The sequence below is a fragment of the Wolffia australiana genome, chromosome 12 (assembly GCF_029677425.1).
Source record: "Wolffia australiana isolate 7733 chromosome 12, ASM2967742v1".
Lineage (NCBI taxonomy): Eukaryota > Viridiplantae > Streptophyta > Magnoliopsida > Alismatales > Araceae > Wolffia > Wolffia australiana.
In genome coordinates, this window is record NC_135846.1 from 12,260,696 (window position 1) to 12,285,441 (window position 24,746).

Sequence of the window (24,746 nt, forward strand, 5' to 3'; positions counted from 1 at the left end):
TTCTTGATAGAGTGAATTTTGGGAAGGCGGATCTTCAGGGTGCGGTCTTCAAGAACACAGTGCTCTCGGGCTCCACCTTCGAAGAAGCCCTGATGCAGGATGTAGTCTTTGAGGACACGATCATCGGATACATCGATCTCCAGAAGCTCTGCAGAAACACCACAATCACTGAAGATGGAAGGGCTGAGCTGGGTTGCAAGTAAGAATTATCAATCTTTGATGATGATGATGACGACGATGGTGTATGGTGTGCATTTTGTAGAGCTGACTGATGAGCATTGATCAATGCGCAGGATGCGTTTTTTAAATGATTTTCAGACCCAATAAACTTCACCTTTTTCTACTTAGAATTATATTTTTGCTTGAAGATAATTAGTTTTAATACGATGATATGCCCCCTGAGGGAATGTTTTTTCCTGTTCACCTGGGAGGTATTTTTGGTCCTTTACCTTGATTTCCTTTAAATATCGCTTTCTTCTTCCTTGGAGCGCAACGACGAATGAACTGAAGGTGGCAGCTCTAACTAGCTCATCACTGACCGATTCCTACCTTATCTCAGATTGATTTCACTTATATTTAACTTTCCTACATCAAGGCTTCTATCAAATTTATTATATTTTTGTTACAATAAATTTTTGAAAAATACAAGTAAAAAATACATTTTTATATGGGAAATAACTTGAAGAGTGCTATGGCTTTATCTATGAACATGTATTTTTTTAAACTCCAATGCCGAAAGTATTATTTTTTATTCACCCTGAAAAGGGTATTTTGGTCATTCTAAGTACAATATACTTTCCTTTAAAAATCTATAGTCTTCTTATTTGGAGGGCAGTGAATAATGAATTAAAGACTGTGGTTTCTACCGTGTCTCCAGCTGCCTCGTCCTTGATCTACCCCTAACACTTCTCCAATTGATCTTTCTCTTTTCCTCGTCTCCCCACAACAAGGTTCATATCATTTTTTTGTATTTTGGTTCAAAGACATTTTCCGAAAAATTATGATTACAGAAAAATATTGCTTGAAAAGTGCTGTGGCTTAATCCGCAAGAAGGCCCGATACTCTTACAGTTGATATACGGCTAATATATATTTGAATTAATATACATACATAGATAAAAACCATACTCTTTGTACTTTTTTGAAAGTATAGACATTTTTTAAAAGTATAGATTAAAACCATACTCCTTATGTAAAATATATTTTTGACAAATATGGTTATAGGAAATATAGCTTGTATCGTGATGTTGCTTTATCTGTAAGAAGTTCCATTATCCCTTTTAGTGGTCATAACGATCATATGTTTTGAATTGGAATACACATTAAAACCATAGTTTCTCTATTTTTTTTTAAAGTTCTGTAGAATTTTAAAGTTATTCCTTTAAAAATAACAAAACTGTTTTGAATATTAGAAAATGTTTGGAAATTTGCAAGGAAGAAAGTGTTTTAAAACTTTCAGGGAAATCCCCTACTCTAGAAAAATCAATTTCTAATTCTCTGAATGCTTAATAGACATTTATAGTAATTGTGTTCAACATCTGGGGACAGATGGCACGCCATCATCTGTTCCGTCCCTTACAGTCATCAGTCATCAATCCTGACCTCATAACAGAAAATGGAACAAAATCCTATGTATCTTATGCTCCATTTTGTCATTGGGTGCCATCATTGGCAAACAAAACCCTAAATCCTAAAATGTCCATCCATCCCATTGTCCGCTCCGTCCCTTACCATCATCGGTCTTCAGTCTAGACCTCAGAACAGAAAAGAAAATAAAATCATTCACACCTTCCGAGAATAAAATCATTGAACAAAACCCTAAACCTTAAACCCTGAATTCTCCTATACCTTCCGGTCATCGGTCTTGTCCATCCATTTGGACGGAGCAGAAGACAGACCGAAAGGCCGTTCCGACCCGTCCGTCATCCGTCCCGAACCTTAATTGTGTTCAGAGACGGTTAGTTAAAAGGCCGAGATTCAGTAGTCTTCTAGCGGATGTGCTCGGCCGCTAGAGAGAGAGAGAGAGCGAGAGAGAGAGAGAGAGAGAGAGAGAGAGAGAGAGGAGGTTGGCCATGGTGGCTGTGGCGAGCTCGGTGGTTCACGAGGTTCTAGGTCGGAATATCATCGATGTGGATAAGCCGATAGTCGATTACATCGTCAACGTGCTGGCGGATGAGGACTTCGACTTCGGTCTTGACGGAGAGGGCGCCTTCGACGCGATTGGAGAGCTTCTGGTCGAATCTGGGTGCGTGACAGATTTCGAGGAGTGTCGTTCGGTGAGATTTTATTTTGATTATTTGGTTGAGTTCGTTGTCTAAAGTTCTCCCTTAATTAATACCCGACCGAACGAATCTTCGAATGTGAATGTCGTCCTTGTCCGAATTCAGTTTCTACTCCGTTTTATTTTGACATTGCGTGCATCTTGTTCGCTTTGGACTTCAAGGAAAAAAGATTTGCAGTTTTCTTAGATATTTAGACTTGCAGGTTTCTGAAATATTTTGATTTGCAGGTTTCTAAAATGTTTAGAACTTCCAGTTTTCTTAAATATAGATATTTTTGTTTTTCTTAATTATTTTGATTTGCAGATTTGTTAAGTATTTAAGTTTTTCTTAATTTTTAAGATTTGCAGGTTTCTTAATTATTTAGATCTGCATATTTCTTAAATATATAGTTTTGTAGATTTCCTAAATAATTTGATTTGTAGTTTTCTTAAATATGTAGACTGACCCTGGGCTATGCTCAAAGTTCTGAAATGAAAAACTGTGTTTTATTGATGGCTGGTAAAATTTTCGAAGAAGACATAAACACAGGAAATAAGTAGCAGTTTTCAGACCGAGAAGCTGCTATTTTTGTTTTTCAAGTCTTTATCAATATTCCACCACTCTTGGGCTTTATCCATTAATCAGTTTTGGGATCCTATTTCTGAAGAAGGTCGTTTACGGAGTTCTGAAATGGAAAGTTTATGGCGCGCTCGCTAGATTCCATTTATCAATTTACATCATGCCTAAGACCTGAAGCATCAGCTGGAATTGGAACAGTATGTTGAATTTTATTTTAGAATGGTTTTGCATGTTTTCTCCTACAGTCCTACGTTTACTGGCGTCCTCTGATACTCCATTTTGACCGTTCCCCCCTATGTTGGATACAATGGAAATTACTATGTTCAATATGCCTCAGTGTTTACACTTTTTTTCTTTTGCGTGCTTGCATTTTTTTGTTGCTTACGTTTTGGCCCGCCCGGTCCTTGAGGAATATGTTAGAAAGTTCAATTCCCTTTAATTGTTTTATGTTTACACAAAAATTAAGATAGAACGTTGCAGATATGTAGGAAAATCTCGGCAAAATTTGGAAAGCATGGTCTTGTTAAACCAAAGCCTTCTGTCCGAAGTCTGGCCAATCCTCTCCGTATGTTTGATGGAATGGATGAAGAAGTAGCACCGAAAAAGCAAGTTGAAGTGATCGATGGACCTGTGTTATCTGAGCGTGATCGATTGAAGATTGAAAGGAAAAAGAGGAAAGATGAACGCCAGAGAGAGGTGCGCAGATTTTATATCAATGAAGTTACTAGTTTTTAGTTTCCAAAATGAACGACCTTTCCCGTTTGTAGATGTTCTCGGCCCTTAAAATTTTAAGTACGCAAATTTTGATGTTTATTAAATGCTTTGGTGTAGATTTGAACTCTTTCTTTTGCTTCGTTTAGGTTCAATATCAAATGCATCTAGCAGAAATGGAGGCTGTTAGAGCTGGGATGCCCGTCATATCCGTAAAACATGATTTCACCGAAGGGGGAGGGGCTGTTAAAGATATCCATTTGGAAAACTTCACTGTCTCTGTTGGTGGTCGTGATCTTATTAGTGATGCTTCATTAACTCTTTCATTTGGTAGACATTACGGTGAGTGGATTGGTCTTTTTCTTTTATAACATCTTTTATTATGAGTTTGTAATCGTTAAGGTTTTGGCGTTTTCAGGTCTCGTTGGTAGGAATGGTACCGGGAAAACTTCTCTTCTCAGACACATGGCGTTGCATGCCATTGATGGAATTCCAAAAAATTGCCAGATCTTACACGTAGAACAAGAAGTTGTAGGTGATGATACAACTGCATTGCAGTGCGTTCTGAACTCTGATGTTGAGCGTAGTAAACTTTTGCTAGAAGAAGCCAACATACTTTCAATACAGGTTATTAAATAGTATTAGAAGAATAAGCTTTCCTGCCTGCTTTGATCTTTATTTATTGACAAACATCTCTTCAACTACTTAAGAGGGATATAGATTTTGATGGGGAGAAGGCTGCAAGTCATGGGAAAATTGACAAAGAAGCTTTGACGCAACGGCTTCAAGAAATATATAAGCGGCTGGAGTACATTGATGCTGACTCTGCCGAGTCACGCGCTGCTTCAATTCTTGCGGTCCATCTTTAGTCCTTATTCCTTTGTTTTTATATGATGTGATAAAATTTCCTCCGTGCTGATACTTCTCGCAGTCATCATCACACAATTTATACATTTTTTAGGGCTTGAGCTTCACACCAGAAATGCAACGGAAGCCCACACGGGCATTCTCTGGTGGTTGGCGCATGAGAATAGCCCTTGCTCGTGCTTTGTTCGTGGAGCCTGATTTGTTGCTTTTAGATGAGCCGACAGTACACCCTCTGTCTTTAAAATTTTTTTTTCACATCAAGCAATTGGCTTATCTTCATTCGGTCTGTTTAGAACCATCTTGATCTTCACGCTGTGCTGTGGCTGGAGACATATCTGGTGAAGTGGCCAAAAACATTTATAGTTGTTTCTCATGCCAGGGAGTTTCTGAATACGGTATGGGTTCTCTCTTTTGTGCATTTCTCTCTTATTTCTTGAAACTGATAAAAAATTATGGTCTGCTTTGTGATCGGATATGAACTCTTTAGGTGGTCACAGATATCATTCATTTACATGGACAAAAGTTGATGACGTACAAAGGCGACTATGATACGTTTGAAAGAACACGTGCTGAAAATCTCAAGAACCAAGAGAAGGCTATCGAAACAAGTGAGAAGGCGAGGGCGCATATGCAGGTATGCAATAATCTCGTTCCTTTTTTTGGGAAACCCAAGAAACCTTTAATATAAAAATTAATATTTTGAGGATTTACCAATGGATCTTGGGAAATGTTTTAAAGGCACGGAATTATTAAGTCTTATTGTCTAGATAGAATGGAGATTGAATTCTGTAATGTCCGCAGGGGATATTCCCCTGTGAGCAGCACTTATTCTCTAGAAGGAAAAAAAAGAATCTCAATTCATTGGGGCATTAACGTCCTCAATGTATAGGACTAAGCTGTTGAGTCCATTGGGAAAAAATAAGAAAAAAAGTAGACGGCAAAGGATTATAAGAAAAATCAGAGAGGACAACAGTATTGTGTAAATGTTTGAAGCATGAAATATCTCGTATATTAATAAAGTAAGTGTTTGAAGATAGTATAAATATCTATCCATTTTTTGTTTGGAAGATCAAAGTGTAATAAGCCTATTGGAATAATTATACGATGACATTATATTTACGATGTCTTACTTTACATTTGGAATGAAATTTGTTTTATTCTAAAATTCGATTTGCATTTAATCTTCATTTTCCGACAGTTATTTGTAAGTAACCATTTAGGTTTCTGTCTCCATATTTACGTGTCTTTTTTTATCCTTCCAGAGTAATATTCTGTGATTTTCCTGTGTCTTTCTCCTGTTTATCTCACGGTTCTTCTATTTTTTACTGTAGCTTTAAAATAATTGTACATTTACCCTTGCCATATTCGCTTTCTCCTTGGACATCTGGCCGTATGTACAAAGGAGGAACACATCCCATGATATTCGTCACAGATTTGACATAATAAATGCGATTCAATTAAATGCTTGATCTGCACACATTTATGAAAATGGAAAAATATGTAAACGAAACATTTAGAAATTTCTAAACTTGTTTCACTACGCCTTTGAAATTTGAGTAGTAAGGTTATGAAGAGACTTCATCATCCCACAATATATTTAAGCCAAGAGAAGCATAAACTCTAATCAACTTGTCATCTTAGGTGGGTGAAATGAAATGTGAATATTCAGTTCTACATCAAATGTATATCTTGTGCGCAGTCTAGTAACAGACTCTGATTCAAAAAATTACTGGATGACTCGTTGAATGCGAGATATTGGCCGTTGAATCTCAATCGAGATGAAAAATGCTACCAGTCGGGTATTTCGGATGGGGGACCATTATTGGACAAGAATATATTAATTGATTGGTTCGATGAAAGAGACGTTACAAAAACAGAGGGAAGTTTCTCCAATAGGACAATTCCCAAAAAGATGTAGCTAAGAAAGAGAAGCGTACTGTTGACATTATCTAGTTTTCTATACGTAGTTTTTTTCCGAACTAAGCATTGGAATTCACAGAGATGTCTTCATTCTGCAACAACTCTTAATTATAATGTCTTCTATTTATCATCTGTTTGTTTCACAGACTGTAAAGCATGTCCTTTTGTTTTGTGCAGGCATTCATTGATAAATTCCGGTATAACGCTAAACGAGCCTCACTTGTTCAATCAAGAATAAAGGTGCGTGTTTCTATATTTCTTAGTTTTCTGGCCCGAATTGCATAATAACCCGTTTGACAATTTACTGTCGTATAATAAAGCAACTTACGCTACTTTAATATTTCCCAGGCGCTGGATCGGATGGGTGGTGTGGAATCAATTGTCAGTGACCCAGAGTGCGCACTGGAATACTTGCCTTTCTTTTTGCTTCACCGTATACTTTTTTGGTTGATTATTTAACTTGACCTGTGTGCGCATTCAGCTACAAGTTCGAGTTCCCCACTCCAGATGATAGACCTGGCCCACCAATTATAAGCTTCAGGTTAGTCTCTTTTTATCCTTCCAAGAGACTTTGTTATTAATCATTTTTGTTTTTTCTCTTTAGTGACCGTAACGATGAATCTTAAGAAACATTGTATCTTTTGATGAGGTTTTTCTTATAGATATGTTTCAGAGGAGAAAAAGGTTTTGACTTTGGCCACCTTTGTCAACAATTTCCAACAGTATATCCTTGGTATCACATATGAATTTTATTGCCTGCCTGACAAAAATTCTGGCCATTTGATTGAGTTGGTAATGAATTGTGGTATTTTTGGAGTTTTATAAAATTGGAATCATCGTTTAATGTATTTTTCTGAAAGAACAATCATCTTTTAATATTGTGAAATAGTGGCTCGTGAAGTCACGAGTTAGAATAAACTTTGTGACTATGTCTTAAAAGAGTTTAATATAATTAGATAATCAGCCTAACTCATTTGAGAATCTGTTGTGGATTTTCTTCAGCGACGTATCTTTTGGTTATCCTGGTGGTCCTATCTTGTTTAAGAATCTGAATTTTGGTATTGATCTTGACAGCCGTGTCGCAAGTAAGATTTCTTAAGTTTTTATTTGATTTTCCTTTTTTCCGACTTTAACAACGATATTTTTTGAAAATTCCAGTGGTGGGGCCGAATGGCATCGGGAAGTCAACCATACTGAAGCTGATATCTGGAGATTTACAACCCAGCTCTGGTACTGTCTACCGCTCAGCCAAGGTGATCAGGCTTTTAAGATTGGGATCCTGTTTTGTTTTCTACATTTGATCAATAAATTAATTAATCTCTTCATCATCGTCTGTACATTTGTGGCTCCTTTGCTTATCCCTATTCTATTTAAAGGTCCGCATGGCTGTCTTCAATCAGCATCATGTTGATGGGCTTGACTTGTCCTCAAATCCTCTTCTTTACATGATGCGCTGCTACCCTGTAAGTACTAGAACATTGATTGGACTCTCGCACCCTATTTCTCAAGGATATATCATCATTAATTAAATACTGAATTATCTCCGTATCCTCTATTCTCCTCCATAGGGGGTGCCTGAACAGAAACTTCGATCCCATCTGGGCTCATTTGGGGTTTCTGGCAATCTGGCTTTGCAACCTATGTACACATTATCTGGTGAATCTCTTTCCCTCTCTCTGTCACAAGAAAAAGGAAAAGATCTAGGGCTAAAAAATAGTATTTTGTGTTACTTAGGAAGCTTCTTTTATACTTGGTTTGATTTTCAGGTGGTCAGAAAAGCAGGGTGGCGTTTGCGAAGATAACGTTCAGGAAACCGCACATAATTTTACTTGATGAGCCTTCAAACCATCTCGTAATTACACCATTTTGATGCTTTTTTTTTTAAAAAAAATTAGCCTATCAAAATCTCATAAAACCCAAAATAAAGAGAACCGCCATACGTAGAAAATCTTCGGTTTACTGTTGATTTGTTTGTGGGATTTTAGGATCTGGATGCAGTGGAAGCTCTCATTCAGGGGCTCGTCCTCTTCCAAGGCGGAGTGCTCATGGTGATCAAGCACCTCTATTACTTCCATGCATCCGAATAGTCTTTATGATTCTCTGCATGTTCATTTTCTTATTATTAATGCTTCGTATTATGTCTGTTTCAGGTGAGCCACGACGAGCATCTAATATCGGGTAGTGTTGGTGAGCTCTGGGCTGTGTCTCAGGGCAGAATCACACCATTCCCTGGTTCCTTCCCAGATTACAAGAAGATACTAAAATCTGGTGGACTCTAAAGCGGAAACGGTATGTGCAAGCTGCTCAACCCAAATGCTGGAAAGGATTGAATGAATTATGAGGGTCAGTACCCTCCCTAAAGTTAAAGAATTTTTTTTAATAAGCTGGTAGGTTTGCTGAGTTTTTCTTATAATTTCATTTTCTCTTACTGGGGTCTGAAGGATCAGGATTTCTAGGGACCTCTTTCCATGGTTGAGTAAATGAGTGAAGTAGAACAACCTTCAATGTTGGGTAATTCATCAGCTGAAATCTGTAAAAAATTGAAAAACGATTTACGAGATTGATTTATCCTGTGTGATGAGGAAGTACTTGTATCCTTGGGTGGAATATGATGAAGGCTGGGAACCACTTTTTTACCATTTGGGCCTTCGATTGATTTCGGTTTCAATCTATTTTAGGAGATTCAAAGAAATTCATTAAGAGGTTTGATCTTGCCAAAGAAAATGTTAATCCCTAATCAACCGTATGATATGGTAATTAATCCGGTGTAGAATCCACTCAACTGCTATCTAATGTTTGCTTTTGTTTTGGCTTAATTCTTACATCTCCCAAGTTTTGTTGGAAACCAGAACAGGAATATAAGTTAAATTTTGTGTGTGTTTCATTTTTCTAATAAATATTTAGGTAGAATTATTAAGTGACAACACTAACTGAAATACGTGTTTTATTTAAAATTCCTATCGCTGAAAACCTTATTGAGAGTGTCCAGAAGTGAGCAAGCTATATTTATTAGTATCTAAGCCATTTCTTGGAGTGGGTTGGAAAAAAAGTCCAACATATTCTCTTGTATTCAGATAACGATGTTTGTTTCTTGGCTGATAATATCTGTGAGGGGGAAGGGGGTTAATTAATCACTATAAAATATCTTTTCTAACTTAAATTATTTTCTGCTTTGAAACTGATTCCTACTCTTAAGTGCTGCTGGAGCTCCTAAACTTTGCTATGATGTTTTCATGTACTTTACACTTAAGGCCTTTTCTTGAGTATCAAGATTTAATTAAGAGTTCGTCCAGAAAGCTTAATTTATATAATCTCCACTTGATCTCTCCCGCTTGTCATTATAAATTGGCCAATAAAGCATCTCCATAGTCCAGCCTTACCTTTTTATATTGTTTAACAACAAAACCCAAATTTTAATGCTTCATAACTCACCTGCACTGCCACATCACCCACTGCAAATGGTCATTAGAATCAAGCAGTTTGACCATTGAACCAAATCCTAGATTTGTAATAAGATAAATGAGTATGACTCTTCCGTCAAAAGTGAGAACTTAGACATGACGTTTATAATTGCAATGCTACATCACATGTAATACTTCTCTAACACAACATAAAATTTTCATTATTGTATATTCCTCAAGTAAATCAAAGCAGGTCGTACTTTAAAAGATGGTCGAATGCATTGACAAGCTCAAATAGGTTTTCAACGTGCTCAAATTTTTTCAAAAATGCAACAAGTAAACATCATGAGCTTCTCATGCTCAAAGTGTGAAACCAAAACCTATGTCTTAATAGTGGTCAAATATCATGTTTTTTAGATTCCCCTTAAGAATGAGTTTCAGATAATGTGATATATCAAGCTAGACATTATCACGATTGAGATCCTAACGAGATATTACTCGGACCACTCACCGATCCTCCTTCCAGACTCGAGTACTCGAGCCACCACCCACCATTTCGATTCCAAGCTATGTGGTTAGAGCATGACGACAATCATCGTTTTGTACACAACCATTGGAATAGAAAGAGCTCTACATCGTCTGTGGAGAACTTTAGCTATAGACTGAGGAACCTCAAGTTCCACCTGAAATGGTGGAATCGACATGCATTCAGAGACTTACGCACCAGTCGAGGCACTCAAGATGGAGCTAGCTGTTGTCGAGCGAGAACTACAGGATGGTTGGACAGACGAAGCGGGAGAGCACAAGCTTCGGCTTAGCGAACAACTTGAGGAAGCTAGGCGACGACATGAGATTTTCTTTCTCCAGAATCGCGTATCCAATGGCTGCGCGAAAGTGACAAAAACCCATGTTTCTTTCACGCCTCGATCCACCATAGAGCCCGTCCTAATTATACAACCCTATTAGGGATGTATAACCAAGATCCTGTCCAACTAGCTACAGCTGAAGTGGAGTACTATCGCTCGTGTCCTCACAACCGACTGTCGTGAGTGAGGACCCACTCGCCTCCATCCCTCATTTGGTGACCGACCAAGAAAACACACTACTCACAACCCCTCCTACGAGAGCAGAGATCAAGGAGGTAGTCTTTTCCTTGTATCGGGACAAGACTCCGGGACCGGATGGCTTCTCAGCAGAATTATGTATAGCATGTTGGGATATCGTAGTCACAGACTTGGTGGTTGCTATCAAGGAGATCTTCATACGTAAAGTCTTACCTCGAAGCTGGAAATCCACTTTTCTTGGCGCTTGTACCAAAAGTGGACGATCTAGCATCATTTAGAGACTTTCGTCCTATCCGTCTTTGTAATGTATGATATAACGTTGCCTCTAAGATCATTTCAAATCGACTAGGGACCTTCCTTGATAGACTTATCTCACCTGAATAGTGTTGTTTTGTCAAGGGTCGACAGATCCATGACAGTATCATGCTAGTTCATGAGTTAGTCTAGTCCTTAAATACTCATATTCGAGGTTCAAATGTCATCATCAAATTGGATATGGAAAAGGTTTTTGATCGAGTCGAGTGGAGTTTTCTTACCGAAGTGTTACGTTGCTTTGGATTCACCAATGCATTCATTGCTCTCGTCGATGCTTGCATTAGAGAGAATCACTTCTCTCTCCTAGTGGACGGAAACTCCACTGGCTTCCTCATGGCCACGAGGGGTCTAAGACAAGGTGATCCCATCTCACCCACACTTTTCATATTGATGGAGGGGCAATCGTCCGCGGCCTCCTCGAACTATAGTTTATGAAAAGGGAATGCCCGATCCTCTCGCACTCGTTATTTCCAGATGACGCCATCCTTTTCCTTAATGGATCTAAAAAATCAATTAAGGAACTCATGAGTGTTCTCACTACTTACGAGCGGGCTTCTGGCCAGCTTGTCAATGCCTTAAAGGGAAGCTTAATGGTCGGTCCATCCATCACTATAAAGCTCTCTCTGATTATCCAACACTATACCCGATACACACGAGGATGCCTCCTTTTCGATTATCTTGGATGCCCTATCTTTCTCGGACGGGCTCCGCATCATTATTTTGATGCCTTGTCGGCCAAAATGAGAAAGAAACTAGAGGGATGTAAACTTTAGTTTCTATCCCCTAGAGGACGCATCCAGCTTATTCGTCATGTCCTCAGGAGTATCCCACTACATATCCTAGCGGTTCATTCACTATCGCTCACAGTCCTCCGCTCTATGGAACAACTTTGTGCACATTTCTTATGGTCAGGTCATCTCGAGGGAGAGAGTCGCCACCACTGGGTTTCTTGGGAGAAAGCTTGTCGGCCGATTGAAGAGGGAAGTCTAGGGATCAAGCGCCTTCAGGACGTCCAATACATGCTTTAGAAGAAGCTCGTGTAGCGTATGCATACCACGCACTCCTCATTGGGGAGTTTCATCTCAACCAAGTATGGTGAGTGGGCTCGTAGAGAGATGGATATGTGGGGCCATTGCAGATGGAAGACTTGGTAGCGACACTGGCTAGAGATAGCTAAGGTCACACGTTGGTATCTAGGCCAAGGTGCGGTTAGCGCCTAGTATGACACATGGCTTGCAGACGAGCCTTTAGCCACTCAGCACCACTTTGTACAACATCACCTGCGACTGATCGTGTGATGGCGCATGCCATCGAGGATCGTCATCCATGTCATCTACGCCACGTGCCTGCGACGTTGAAGACCGGGTGATCTTGCTCCGGTTATCTTTCCCACTTTTCATCTATCTTTCACCCGTGTTTTTGTCTTTTCCGTTTCGTCCATCTCGCTTCCATCGTGTTTCGTCGCGTTTGCGACGTCGTTCGTCCGTCCGTCATTTTGCCATCGAGGGGGATGGGTCTTTCTCTGACCTCTCCCCCCTTGCTTCTCCCTTTCTTCTTTATTTCTCCCCTTATTTGCCCTTAATTCCCCCTTATTTCCCCTTATTCTCGTCTTGTTTTTGTAAAGGGGAGCCCATTTATAAGGGCTCCCCAAATGGACCCATTATGGCCCACTTAGGGCCCATTTTCTCCCTCATATAAGAGTGGAGATGGGCGCCCTAAGTTTTTTTAGACCAGATATTTTCTTCGAGGCATTTCATCAAGCATATTGTATGGTCTCCTTCCTCATGCGTGAGAAGTGAACAAGGGAAGAAAGAAGAAGAGAAGGAAGAAGAAGAGAAGAAGGAAGGAGAAGGAAGGGGAGGAAAACCACAGGGCGCCGCTGATATTCTTGAGCGCCACCTGATAATCTCAATTTTAGAGTTAAAATTCGTCGTTGGTGATTGAGATTATTCAATAAAATATATTTAACCGTACTTAAAAATACTTAGTGATGAGTACGGATCGTCTCCACAGGGAACAATGATTAAGGAATTACTTTCTTATACTAGTGATGATGGACGAGAGGATCGACAAAATTAAGATTTAAGGACGTGAGCTAGTGATATCGATAAAAGATACGTAATTTTAAGCTAATTTAAAGAAAAGAATAAGTGATTGTGATGGATATGACGTTGAACGATGGTATGAACGAGGATAGTGGTTGGATATGGAATGGTACGATGGTAAGGATGGAGAGATGAGAAAATGGGGACGTAAGTAAGTGAAGTGATAAAGGAAACGTTGATAAAAAAAACTATAACTATGATAACGATGATGTTGGGAGAGAAACAACGTAAGGCGAAGACACTTACCTTAGATCCTTATGTTTCGCCAGGATCACGGCGATTTGCGAGTGCCGGTAAGCTCCCCCTCTTCTCTTTTGTCTCTTCCCACACACCCAAGACACCAAGAAAACTCTTGATGGATCTCAAAACTCACTCTCTTTCAATCAGCCTACACAAGTAGGAAGCAAGTTCAAGATGATTTTTACAATGATCCAAGCCTCTATTTATAGATGAGAGGGTATGGATAGAAAGAGGAGGGGAAGATCAAAAGTTGTGGCTGTTGGAAGTTGAAGCAATCCTAGCCTTTAATTTATTCTCTCTCCTCATCAATGTCATCGGTTTTGTGCCTGTTAAGAAGTCAAAGCACTTGGTATTCTGTGGCTTTTCGTATTCTATGGCTTTTCATGTTTCGTGACTTTTCATATTCCGTGGATTTTATGTATTCTGCTGCTTTTCGTATACCATGGCTTTTCGCATTCCCTGCCAAATGTACATGACAAAAGGAAAAAAAACAAAGGAAAAAATATCTTTCTTGATGCTGCGATGCCCCGCCACGTCACCCTATGCCATAAAAAAAATACTTAAAATTTCATATTAAATCAAATAAAAGCCCAAAAAATACGTATAAATATATATTTTGACTCAGAAAAATCATATCTTTCCAAATTTAATATCCAAAAATTCCGTAAAAATCATATTCTGTCTCAAAAGTTATATTCTTTTAGAATATACTGTTAGAAAAATCCTAAAAAATAAAGAAAATTCAGAAATTTGTTCTAAAAATAGATTTAATCATTTTAAGCTTGATAACATGCAAATATGAGTAATTTAATGCATAAAGACACATAAATATAATAATATAAGGTACTAGAAATGCATGTTATCACCACCGCCGCCTCTTCTCCCCTCTCCATCCGCCGTCGCTTGCCCTGCGCGTCGCCGATCGCCTTTGCGCCGACCTTCACGCGCGCTGCCGCCACCATTCGCCGGTCGAGCTTCCCCTACCGCGTCGTCTGTCGTCCAAGCATCCCTACCGCCGCCGCCGAGCTGCTGTTGTCACTGTTGTCGAGCCGCCTCTGTCACCACCGCCGAGCTGCCGAGTCGCGCTGTCACTGACCGCCGCGAGCAGACCGGTCCTGCGATGCGGACCGGACGACTCAGGCCCGTCTCATTGACTGGCCACCGACTGGTCGACCCGATCAGTCAGTCCGACCCGATCGATTGGGTGAACCGATCGACCGGCCTGTCTGACCGACCGACCGGCCCGATCGATCGGGCTGGTCTAGCCGGTCAGTCTGGCCTCGTTAGGCGGACCTATCGGTCTGGCTGTCTCGGTCAACTGAGCCGGACGAGCCGACTCAGCCTTCCCATCCACCAGACGAGCTGAACGAGATGAATCGGACGAACGCAAGCATCTTCGATTCCACCTCCACTCCATCGCCCTTTGCATCACTCCGGCACCTCCAGTGCGCATCGAGCCGCCGTGCCTACTCTAGCGCCTCTCCACCCCACCCGCTCCGACACGCAAGTGACGAAGATGAGATCCTGCACTACGAGCCACCGTCGACGAGGTGCGCCATCTTCTCCTGCCGCTCGTTTAGTTATCCTTTGTAGTATATTTTTGTCCCGATTCCACCGCGCTCAGGCTAGGTAGGTGAGCGAGGTCAAACGAGAGTTAACTACGTTAGTGAGTGTCTAACCAGTACGAACGAATACGTCCGTTACATGCGAGCCCAATGGATTGAGTCCGTTCGGCCGTAGATGTCCTCGTCGCTCCGACGAGGTTCGAGAGGCCCCCGTCATCGTCACCCGGTGATTCCCGTCCAAGCTTGGAGCTTGGTGCCCCCCTCGAGTTGGAACCGGCACATACGACACGTAGGGCATTCATATTCACATAGTTACATACCCGTTAGGGTACCGTCCGACGACGACACCGCCGTTAACTGATACTTAATCATTTATCAGCACCAAACCATCATATTCAGTGTCGACCGGATGACGTCCTAGACGTCATCCTGCATCCCTGTGGTGTAGTTGCTCACGGGCAATACGCGCCACCTTTGTGAGCAACATGACCTCCCAAAAGACATGTTATCCCAGGCTCAGTGTACTCCCATTGAGACCACTCACAATCGGGCTGTTTGGATGCTTCCTACTCTTGTAGATCTTCTTGGGAGCATTTCTATGAGAAATCCCCCATCTAGCCCGGGGGTCGCCGCATCTGGCATCCAACGATCATTACTCGTGTCTTCTTCTTTGGAGACTCCTGCTTCGTGGCCTCCCAACTAATGATCGAGTGAACCGTATCGGTCACTTCCTCAGTTTGCGTTTTCATTGTTGCCCCGCATCTCTCCAGGCTGAAACTATGGAGCACCTTTTCTTCCATAGTGAGACAACCCTAGACTATTGGCGCCAAATCACACACCATTGGCGTCCACTCCTTGGTACCTCCTCCACTCTAACCCCGTTAGAGTGTTTTGGCAAGATGTATCTCTCGCCAACACGCTCTAAACGAAGCCCCTTACTCCATATCATCATAACTTACTTATTATGGGACATATGGAAAGGGCGAAATTCTTCTTGTTTTGCAAGAACTCCCATGCGCGCCTTGGATATCATGCAACGAGTCAAGCAATGGATACGGTGCACCCACCATCTTCTACCACTTCGCACCCACAGCTCGGCCCTCTCATGCTACCTCTTTTGCTCTTGGGGCATTTCAGTGACCCTCGCCTCCATTCGCATTCGGCTATAGGTTGTTCGTTGCCATCCACCGCCAATCGTCACCCTCAAACTGAATGTGGATGGTGCGACCAAAGGGAACCTGGGGCCAACCGGGGAGGCGGTATCCTCCGTGACCATACATGGAGTATTAACTTTGCATTTGCGGTTTTTTATGGCACTCAGACTAATACAGTAGCTGAGGCTATGGCGATATGTGATGTTTTACTCTTCCGCGATGAACGAAACCTTCACAATATCGTTGTAGAATCAGACTCACATGTATTAGTTGACATGCTTCGTGCAGGAAAATGCTCCCAGTGGCGGCTTCAACGTGTATGGCAGGATGCGGTGTTGCCCTTACACAACTAATGTTCATCATCAGCTACGAGAGGAAAATCAGACAGCAGATGCCCTTGCCAATCACGCGGTACACACATGAACCCCTACCTCCTTTTTTCCTTTCTTGGCAGGAACTCCCTCTGACAACGCGTGGATGCTATCGCGTTGAACGCCTGGGCTCTTTGCACGCGACGCACACTGTCGAAGGAGGGGTTGAGGGAGTGGCGAATTGCATGGAGCTAGAGGCGGGAGAGCTCATCCTCCCGTCTGATAGTCTGACTTGCCGCGCACCTCAACATTGACATCAGCGGACGGTGGGTGGGACTGCGCACACTCCAAGCATCACATCTACTACACCAGCTCCACACACTCATGCTGGCATGAATGATCATCACCCGATGATTGTCTACCGCGATTGGCGTATTGCATGAAGCACTGGAGGCGGGAGTGCTCGCTCTCTCGCCTGACTGATGTCCTCGCCACGCACCTCATCGATGCCACCTGTCGACGGTGGGGATATCTCTGCACACTCTATGCATCATCACCACCGCGGGGGGATCTAGAGAGACGCCAGTAGGAGCGACCTCATCCGAGCACCTACTAGGTATCACATGTATCTTCTCTTTTTCCTGCACATGGGCGTGGACGAGTGGGATCCGAGTGTAATTGGAATATTTATGCTCGCTCCACGCCTATAAACGCTGATAAACAATCTACTTATATATAAAAATCCCCTGGGTGGCATCCAAGGCATGGCTGGATCGGTCTAGGGGCACAACTGCAAGGTTGGACGTACTCGACACTGTGTTTTTTGCCAATACAAAAACTAGACATTATAAGTTACAACTTAAAATATCATATAAAAAATATGAAATGTTAAATTGAATAGTTAACTTTACTAAACATGCAAGTAAGATTGGATGAAGAATCTGGGATGGAATTTCTTTTGAGTTATTGGTGACCCCAATCAAATTTATTATTTGATTTAAAATCCTTAAATGGAATAAAGGTGGATCATTAACTTTTCCAAGTACATGTTTCTAACGGGAAGAATAATGAAGAAGATTACAAATATGATGTATTGTATGATATAAATAGATATAATGTTGTACAGGGAATGTTGATATCATATTAGGATCATAAACTATAATTTGCACATACTCAAGCCATTCCAAATTTGTCCCAGGAGTTTTCCACTTTCAGAAGCTAAAGGTCACTACATACCACATCAAATACCTATGCCATCAAGAAATCAGCTTACTGAAAAATTCATTGGACAAAGTTTCAATGTTTGAGGCTGAAGATTTTTTGTTTAATTTTTAGTATTAATTTGATATGCTTCGAAGTCATAATTGAACTTCAAGAAATTTCTCGTTAACAGTGAATGGAGAAATATATATTGCATGTCATTCTTAAATATACTCATATTCAGAATATAGATTAAGATATATCATATTAAAGAAGATTTGAATTTGGCTACGTTTGGATTTTGAAACAGAAGGAGCATTATATCAAATTTAGATCAACCAATTAGAAATATTAGTTTGTGAGGTTTATAATTTGGACATTAATTTGACACTAGTAGATTGAAATATATATAAATTTCAGCTTACTGGAGATAAATTATAAATAATGATTGGTTATAATTATTGGATAACATTGATTATTAAACGAGACAATTGAGTTACAATTTATTGGGACTTTTCTATGATTGAATTATCGATCTTTGAGAAGAAACCATATGAATTATTTTATCATGATAATTGAGATTTCTAACTTATATAATGCGTATTACAATTTATTGTTGCTCAAGTGATGTTGATGATTTGAATCAAGAGGAGCAGCTTTTGTGAGTCAGGAAGTGGCTCATGAAGAGTCAAGGTTTATCTTGGAAGGAGTCATAAGTTGACTTCAAGAAATGGGTCACCCAGGCGTAGAAGCCCTGCTTAGGGGAGGGAACGTACTGATGAGGATGAAAGGACATCTAAGACTAAGGTCGTCCTGAAGGGACTAGGGAGAAGAGATAGACCTAATGAAGTCAACCCTAAGGAGTCAGTGAATGATAAGCACCGAGGAGATTGTTCAAGGCATAAAGTACATAAAATGAGAGTGCATGTATGTTATAGATTGTGGTATGTAAAATATATGATTGGGTTCCATTTTCTAAATGATTGTATGGTGTAAATTGGACTTCAATGCGTCTGGATGTACATTATGTTTGGGTCCCTAAACCAAGTTAAAATTATGTGGTCCAGGTAGAGACACGAGGCGATTATAAATCAATGAGTATAAAAAGGAGTTTCAATTGCATAATACAAATTGAATTTATTTCAATGATTCCCATTGAAAATATATTTATTTTCTCAATATGGAGTCATATATAAAAATGAGTGAGAACTGTGCTATGTGATTCATCTATAAATTGGAGCAACAATAAAAAACATGATTTTTTAAATATTACAACATGATTTATTTCAAGTCAAAAAGTTCAGTTCTTTAACCCATTGAAGTTGCTGTCAAAAGTAAAATTTCTTCATACAATCATGCCAATAGTAATGTAATCATGAGTACAGTAACAAATATATTTACTGATAAAATGATTTCTTTTTATGGAAGATGTTGTCTTAGTATGTGGACTCATATTTTTGGTAATAATATGTCATTATTATTTGAGTTAATCAATGAAAAATTATAAAACTTGACTCATAAAATAATTCAACTAGTTACTGAGGAGATAAGGTTCTCCCTACAGAATGAATATTAGAAATATAATATCTTTTTCTATAATGACAAGGGGATAATAAAATATTTTTATTACTTAAAATACATTGAGATAATAATGATGATAACTAAAGATAGATATATGGAATAATTATATATGAACATAAATGAATGGAAGTAATGGGGATGGATGTGGATGATGTTCAGAAGAAGAGAATGAAGTAAACACACAAGAATACTCACTATAGCTCCTCATATTCCTCCAGGATCGAGGTGATTTGTGAAAGAGGGGGGGGGCCTCATCTTTGGTTATAATTTCTAACTTCAGACAATGAAGAACACAAAGAAAACTTGATGGATGTCAATGAAGAACACAAAGAAAACTTGATGGATCATAAAATAATTTTCTTTCACTCGGCCAATTAGAGTAGGAGAAATTTCAAGGTGATTTTTACAGGAGTAGAGGGTTTTCCTCATAGATCCAACCATATGGATGGAAAAATACAGGAAGGATGAAGTTACGCTCAAAATTTTGGCTTGAAACTCATTTTTTATAATTAGATATCACACGCGATTTGAGTTGAATCATTCTAAGCTCTACGATTTTCTCTCTCGGGATTTCCACCATAGCATGCAAACTAGAACAGTCAAAAGATATGTTAAATATTTCTTGAAAATATTTTAATTCATAAATAATAGATGAGCATTTTTTAAAAATAATGTCGGTTCAAGTATAATGTCAAAAAATTCTGAAAATATATTTCAACTTAGAAAACTATTTTCTTCATGAATATGATGTCAGAAAAATACACAAAAATACCAAAATCCATGAAATCATAGCATCAATTTAAAGTGTATTTAATCATTTTTAAGCTTGATAACACACTTGTATAATCATTTTAGTGAAAATAAACATAAAAATCATGAGATTTAATCTATTAATTCATGTAATATACGTATGTCTTTATTTATGTAATAAGTTTTATTGCATTATGTTATTTACAGATCATGGTTGGCTAGAAGTGGCCAACGAGCAAGGCGGGTCCCCATACTTGAGGACCTCGATTCAGCAAAGGATGTTGGAGAGGAAAGAGTTGCTGATGGGGAACTTCTAATGTGGACAAGGATTACTGTAATATTGGGTCCATGAATATGATTTAATTGTAGCCATTGACTCCTTATTGTAAACCCATCCTTCCCAACCCTTGGTAATTGTCTCTGTCAGCCGGACAATGGATTCCAATGCGAAGAAGGCTGATATCCAGCCAACGGCTCCGGAGAAAAGGTATTACATGGCCTATGGAATCCACGGCTAACATAGGCTCCTCAACATAAAAAAAAAAAATTTTCTCAACTTATTTGATGATATTTTGCTTCAATAAAAAGGGGGAATTACAGAAGACCTTTTCTATAGTTTGGAGAGTTGGAGGAGGATGGTGACAGATCTCAGATAGTTGGAAGAAGTCAGGGAAGACAAAGAGAGATTAAAAATGATTCAATGTCATGAGAGAACAAAGGACGACAGTAGTGGAAGTGCACTGTGGTAAGGAGGACGTGATGCTTGCTCTCCAAATATTTTAATTGACCTGTGAGTTTCTGATAATCTTTTGGTACAATATATATGAGTTTTAGCTTGAAGATTGGATTCAAGTGATGAGAATTAGGAATGGAAGTCAACTTGATGTTATATCCTCATCGAGGAGATTTGTTGAACAATTATCTTAATGTGTAATTCCATTAAATAGTACTTATCTTCTCTTTATGTTATGTTATAAAAAAATAAAAAATGTATCCTTAAATATATAATGTATCAGATTCACTCTTTTACTGGCTAATATTACCCCTTCACATTTCATTATCTTATCAACATTTTTTGTCTCCTCTTTAGGTTATTTATTTTACATCTTATCACAAATTGAAAACCTTCTTTTTTATTATTTACCAAAATACCATAAGTCATTCTTCCCCAAACACTTACCATCTTTCCCTTTCTCAAAGGTCATAAAAAAATTCATCCATATTAAAATAGTAACAACACCATTTTCTCTTCTATCTTTATCCCAACTATCTCATATCACTGAGCCTAAATATCATTGCATTTATCATAACTAACTTAGATTAGAAAAAAATAGCTAATCCCAAGAATATTTTCTTATCATATTTTATTCTTCTTATTATTATTCTTATTCTTACTCTTACTCTTATTCTTATTCTTATTCTTATTCTTATTCTTATTCTTATTCTTATTCTTATTCTTATTCTTATTCTTATTCTTATTCTTATTCTTATTCTTATTCTTATTCTTATTCTTATTCTTATTCTTATTCTTATTCTTATTCTTATTCTTATTCTTATTCTTATTCTTATTCTTATTCTTATTCTTATTCTTATTCTTATTCTTATTCTTATTCTTATTCTTATTCTTATTCTTATTCTTATTCTTATTCTTATTCTTATTCTTATTCTTATTCTTATTCTTATTCTTATTCTTATTCTTATTCTTATTCTTATTCTTATTCTTATTCTTATTCTTCCTCTTCTTCTTCTTCCTCTTCTTCTTCTTCTTCTTCTTCTTCTTCTTCTCCTCCTCCTCCTCCTTTAGTAACTCGTAATTGGATTTATTAATAAACACGAGCCCTTGTGGAGACAACCTTACTCACCACTAAACATCCTGAATTTTTTTAAACAACTACAAAATTTATTTGATTAAAGCAAATTAAAAGGTATAACCAAATACATTCATATAACTCAACTTGCTTTCATTCGCTCGTGGTGAATGCAAAACACTGTGTTGTTTGATGTTAATATAATTTTTGTTTATTCTCAGTACAAATGTATAACCACAGTTTTGTATTAATTTAAGATAAATTAGGGAAAAACTATGTTGTAAAATGAACATATATATCTAAAGATTCATTTCATTTATTTCAGGAACTATTGGCTTATTGGATCCATGTATCAGGTTGCAAAGTGGGCAAGCAGGATAGTGGGAAAAGGTCAAGGGCCCAGCAGAGCAGGTAAACAGATTGGGTAATGGGATACATAAGTGGGTAAACAGATGGACCAAATTCACCTAAATATCCTGGTGCATTGGCGCAGGATATTGTGGAATTACATGGGTTTAATCAACCCAGGTCAAGTCAGTCAACATTCAAGTAAACATACGTACATGGCCAAGATGCTATCAAGAACGTGATCAGTCATGGCCTTCTTATCAAGATCAAACGACAATCCCCTTCTATTAAAAATGAAATTCTCTCTTTCATTCTTGCCCAGGGCAGGATCTACTTGCTTTACACTAAAAAAATGGCATTAATGATATTCTTGTACTCACTGGAAATCTGAGCTCCACAAAGATTCATTAGGAGAAAATTCGCATGAATTGACCAAGGATTGGAAGAGAAATCACTATGGTAACGAAGAACTCTGCTAGGGAACACCACAGTCTAACCAATATTTTTGAATAGGAGAAATAAAGATCAATATCCGTTACAATTTTTTTTCTAGAAAAAATTTGATCAGGTTTTGGGTAGAGCAGAAAAATGAACTAAAGCCTAGACTGTTATATACTACAGAATTCCATACATAGTGCTCCATAAATTTCTCTCGGTGCCCTTGTTTCTCTCTCTCTCTCCAATCACCTTATATCTTTGTCTTTCTGTCCCCATACTCCATCCCCCTGTTTCTCTCTCGGAGCTCAGTTTTGCTCTCCCCCCTCTCACCCTTCTCTCTTGGAACTCTCTCCATATTCGCACCCTTTCTGTTGGCTCTTTCTCCATATCAGTCATTTCTATTTCTTTTAATGCTTCCTATTGGCTCTATCTCTCTTGCCCTTTGGCGCTCTCACCCTTACCTTTATATTTCAGTCGCTATCTCTCTCCCTCTCTTCCTTTCCCTCTCATTTCCCCCTTTTTATATCTCTCTCTTCTCTCTCAGCCCTATAACTCACCCTCTCAGTTTATTGATAATAAACAAAAAACATGCTATTTTGAGATGTGTTTTATTTTCATATGTTCATTTATATGATCAGTAATGCATGTTATCATATCGTAAAATGATTTCGTAAAACTTTAGAATGAGTTTATGACTTTTTTTAATTTTATGGTATTCAACCTAGTTTTCTGAAACTAATTTCATTAGTAAATAATTTTATAAGTCAGAATATACATTTGGATTTATTTAAATATTTCAAAGGGTTTATTATATTCCTTTAATGAAATTCTGATTTATCCTTTTTTATTTTGTCTGGAAGTTTATGACATTAAATTCATAAAGAAAATAACATATACTTCATAACATTTTCTCAAATACATTTAGGGATTATTATAGTTTTATAACGATATTCGAAGATTTCTGGATTTTATGGCATTTTATGGAATTTTATGATTTCAAAGTTATAAGGAAAATAATTTGATAATTCTGGAAATATAAAATATGAATTTATTTAAATATTTTTATTTTTTTCATGCCTCAACGATAGGAGGGCAGACATAAGCAGACGACTCTAATTGCTCCAACTTGAAATGATGATATCTAACAATCCTGAATGAATTCCAAGTTGAAATTTTGAGGGCATTGGTGTATTTAACTCTATCTATTTCCCAATCTTATAATAAATTCACCCTTGGATTTTTTTGCTAATTACAATTAGTAGAGTGATTTACACATGCAAACTATTGTTTGGGGTCATTCTTGCATTCCAAGAGTGAATGATTAAAGGACTAACATTTAGATCAAGAATCGTGAGAACATATCATCATTTGACCCCTTTGGCACGTGCTGGAGAGGTTAGTATGATCTTTGTCTTTTTTAACTCATGGCTTCATCCTTTTTCCAAGCTTATCATCACCAATAGCCTAGGTTTTCACCATCATGCATGCCCCCTATTACTCTACCTCTTGTAGCCATGTATCCGCCTCCATCTCTATTACCACTACTAATGGTAAAATCCCCATCACTCACCCATCCTTTTCCACTTGCTGTTGTGTATCTCAAGCCATCTCTGCCATAGTTCACGACGGCCAAACTCATCCGCTCACTACATTCATGCCTCCACCATTAATCATTACCAATGTTGTCAAAGCACCAACTATTTAGTATTTTATAGTCAAATTTTATATGAAAATTCCCAATTTTACTTTAAATAATTTTAATAGATTTGGTTACTTAGGATTTTTTCTCATCATTTGTAAAATTATTTGAATTAATCTTCACTATTTTATTAAGTTATATCAAGTTCTTTGAAATATATAAGCATCATAAAAAAATAAAAAAATAAAGTTAACTTTCATTTATTCTATACCTTCTTCTTGTATATTCATCCCTTACAATGTTTCTTACAAGTAAAATTAATAAATATTATTTTAAAAAACAGAATCCTTAAATAACAAAATTAACCCTAGTTTCTCGTATATAATTTCTCCCTCCTTTATCTACATTTCCTCTCTCCTTCCCCCCTTTTTGTTTTTATGCTTTGATTTATGATCCAAAACTGTTAATTTCAGATTAAGATGATAGCATC

At 38.3% G+C, this 24,746-nt stretch overlaps 1 protein-coding gene across 2 annotated transcripts; it reads left to right on the forward strand.

Annotated features, from left to right (window-relative positions):
• The first annotated feature begins 1,985 nt into the window (after positions 1–1,985).
• ABCF3 (general control non-repressible 3) lies at positions 1,986–8,922 on the forward strand. Of its 2 annotated transcripts, XR_013583250.1 has the most exons (19): positions 1,986–2,275; positions 3,320–3,535; positions 3,700–3,892; positions 3,969–4,177; positions 4,261–4,407; positions 4,512–4,640; positions 4,711–4,812; positions 4,905–5,051; positions 6,515–6,577; positions 6,686–6,732; positions 6,819–6,878; positions 7,340–7,422; positions 7,496–7,590; positions 7,714–7,800; positions 7,906–7,993; positions 8,104–8,189; positions 8,323–8,385; positions 8,488–8,680; positions 8,779–8,922. XR_013583250.1 is itself a non-coding variant. In XM_078584019.1 (18 exons), exons 1-18 carry the CDS (start codon positions 2,072–2,074, stop codon positions 8,614–8,616), a joined length of 2,148 nt encoding a protein of 715 aa, XP_078440145.1. In that variant the 5' UTR covers positions 1,986–2,071; the 3' UTR covers positions 8,617–8,765. The 2 variants fall into 2 exon arrangements, 1 of the variants encoding a protein (XP_078440145.1); XM_078584019.1 differs by lacking the exon at positions 8,779–8,922 and having other exon boundaries at positions 8,488–8,765.
• Positions 8,923–24,746: the final 15,824 nt, after the last annotated feature.

Coding starts and splice junctions, on each gene's coding strand:
- ABCF3 (XM_078584019.1), top strand. CDS start 2,072: ATGGTGGCTGTGGCGAGCTCGGTGGTTCACGAGGTTCTAGGTCGGAAT. Junction 2,276..3,319: donor ATTTCGAGGAGTGTCGTTCG/GTGAGATTTTAT, acceptor AGAACGTTGCAG/ATATGTAGGAAAATCTCGGC. Junction 4,178..4,260: donor CCAACATACTTTCAATACAG/GTTATTAAATAG, acceptor CAACTACTTAAG/AGGGATATAGATTTTGATGG.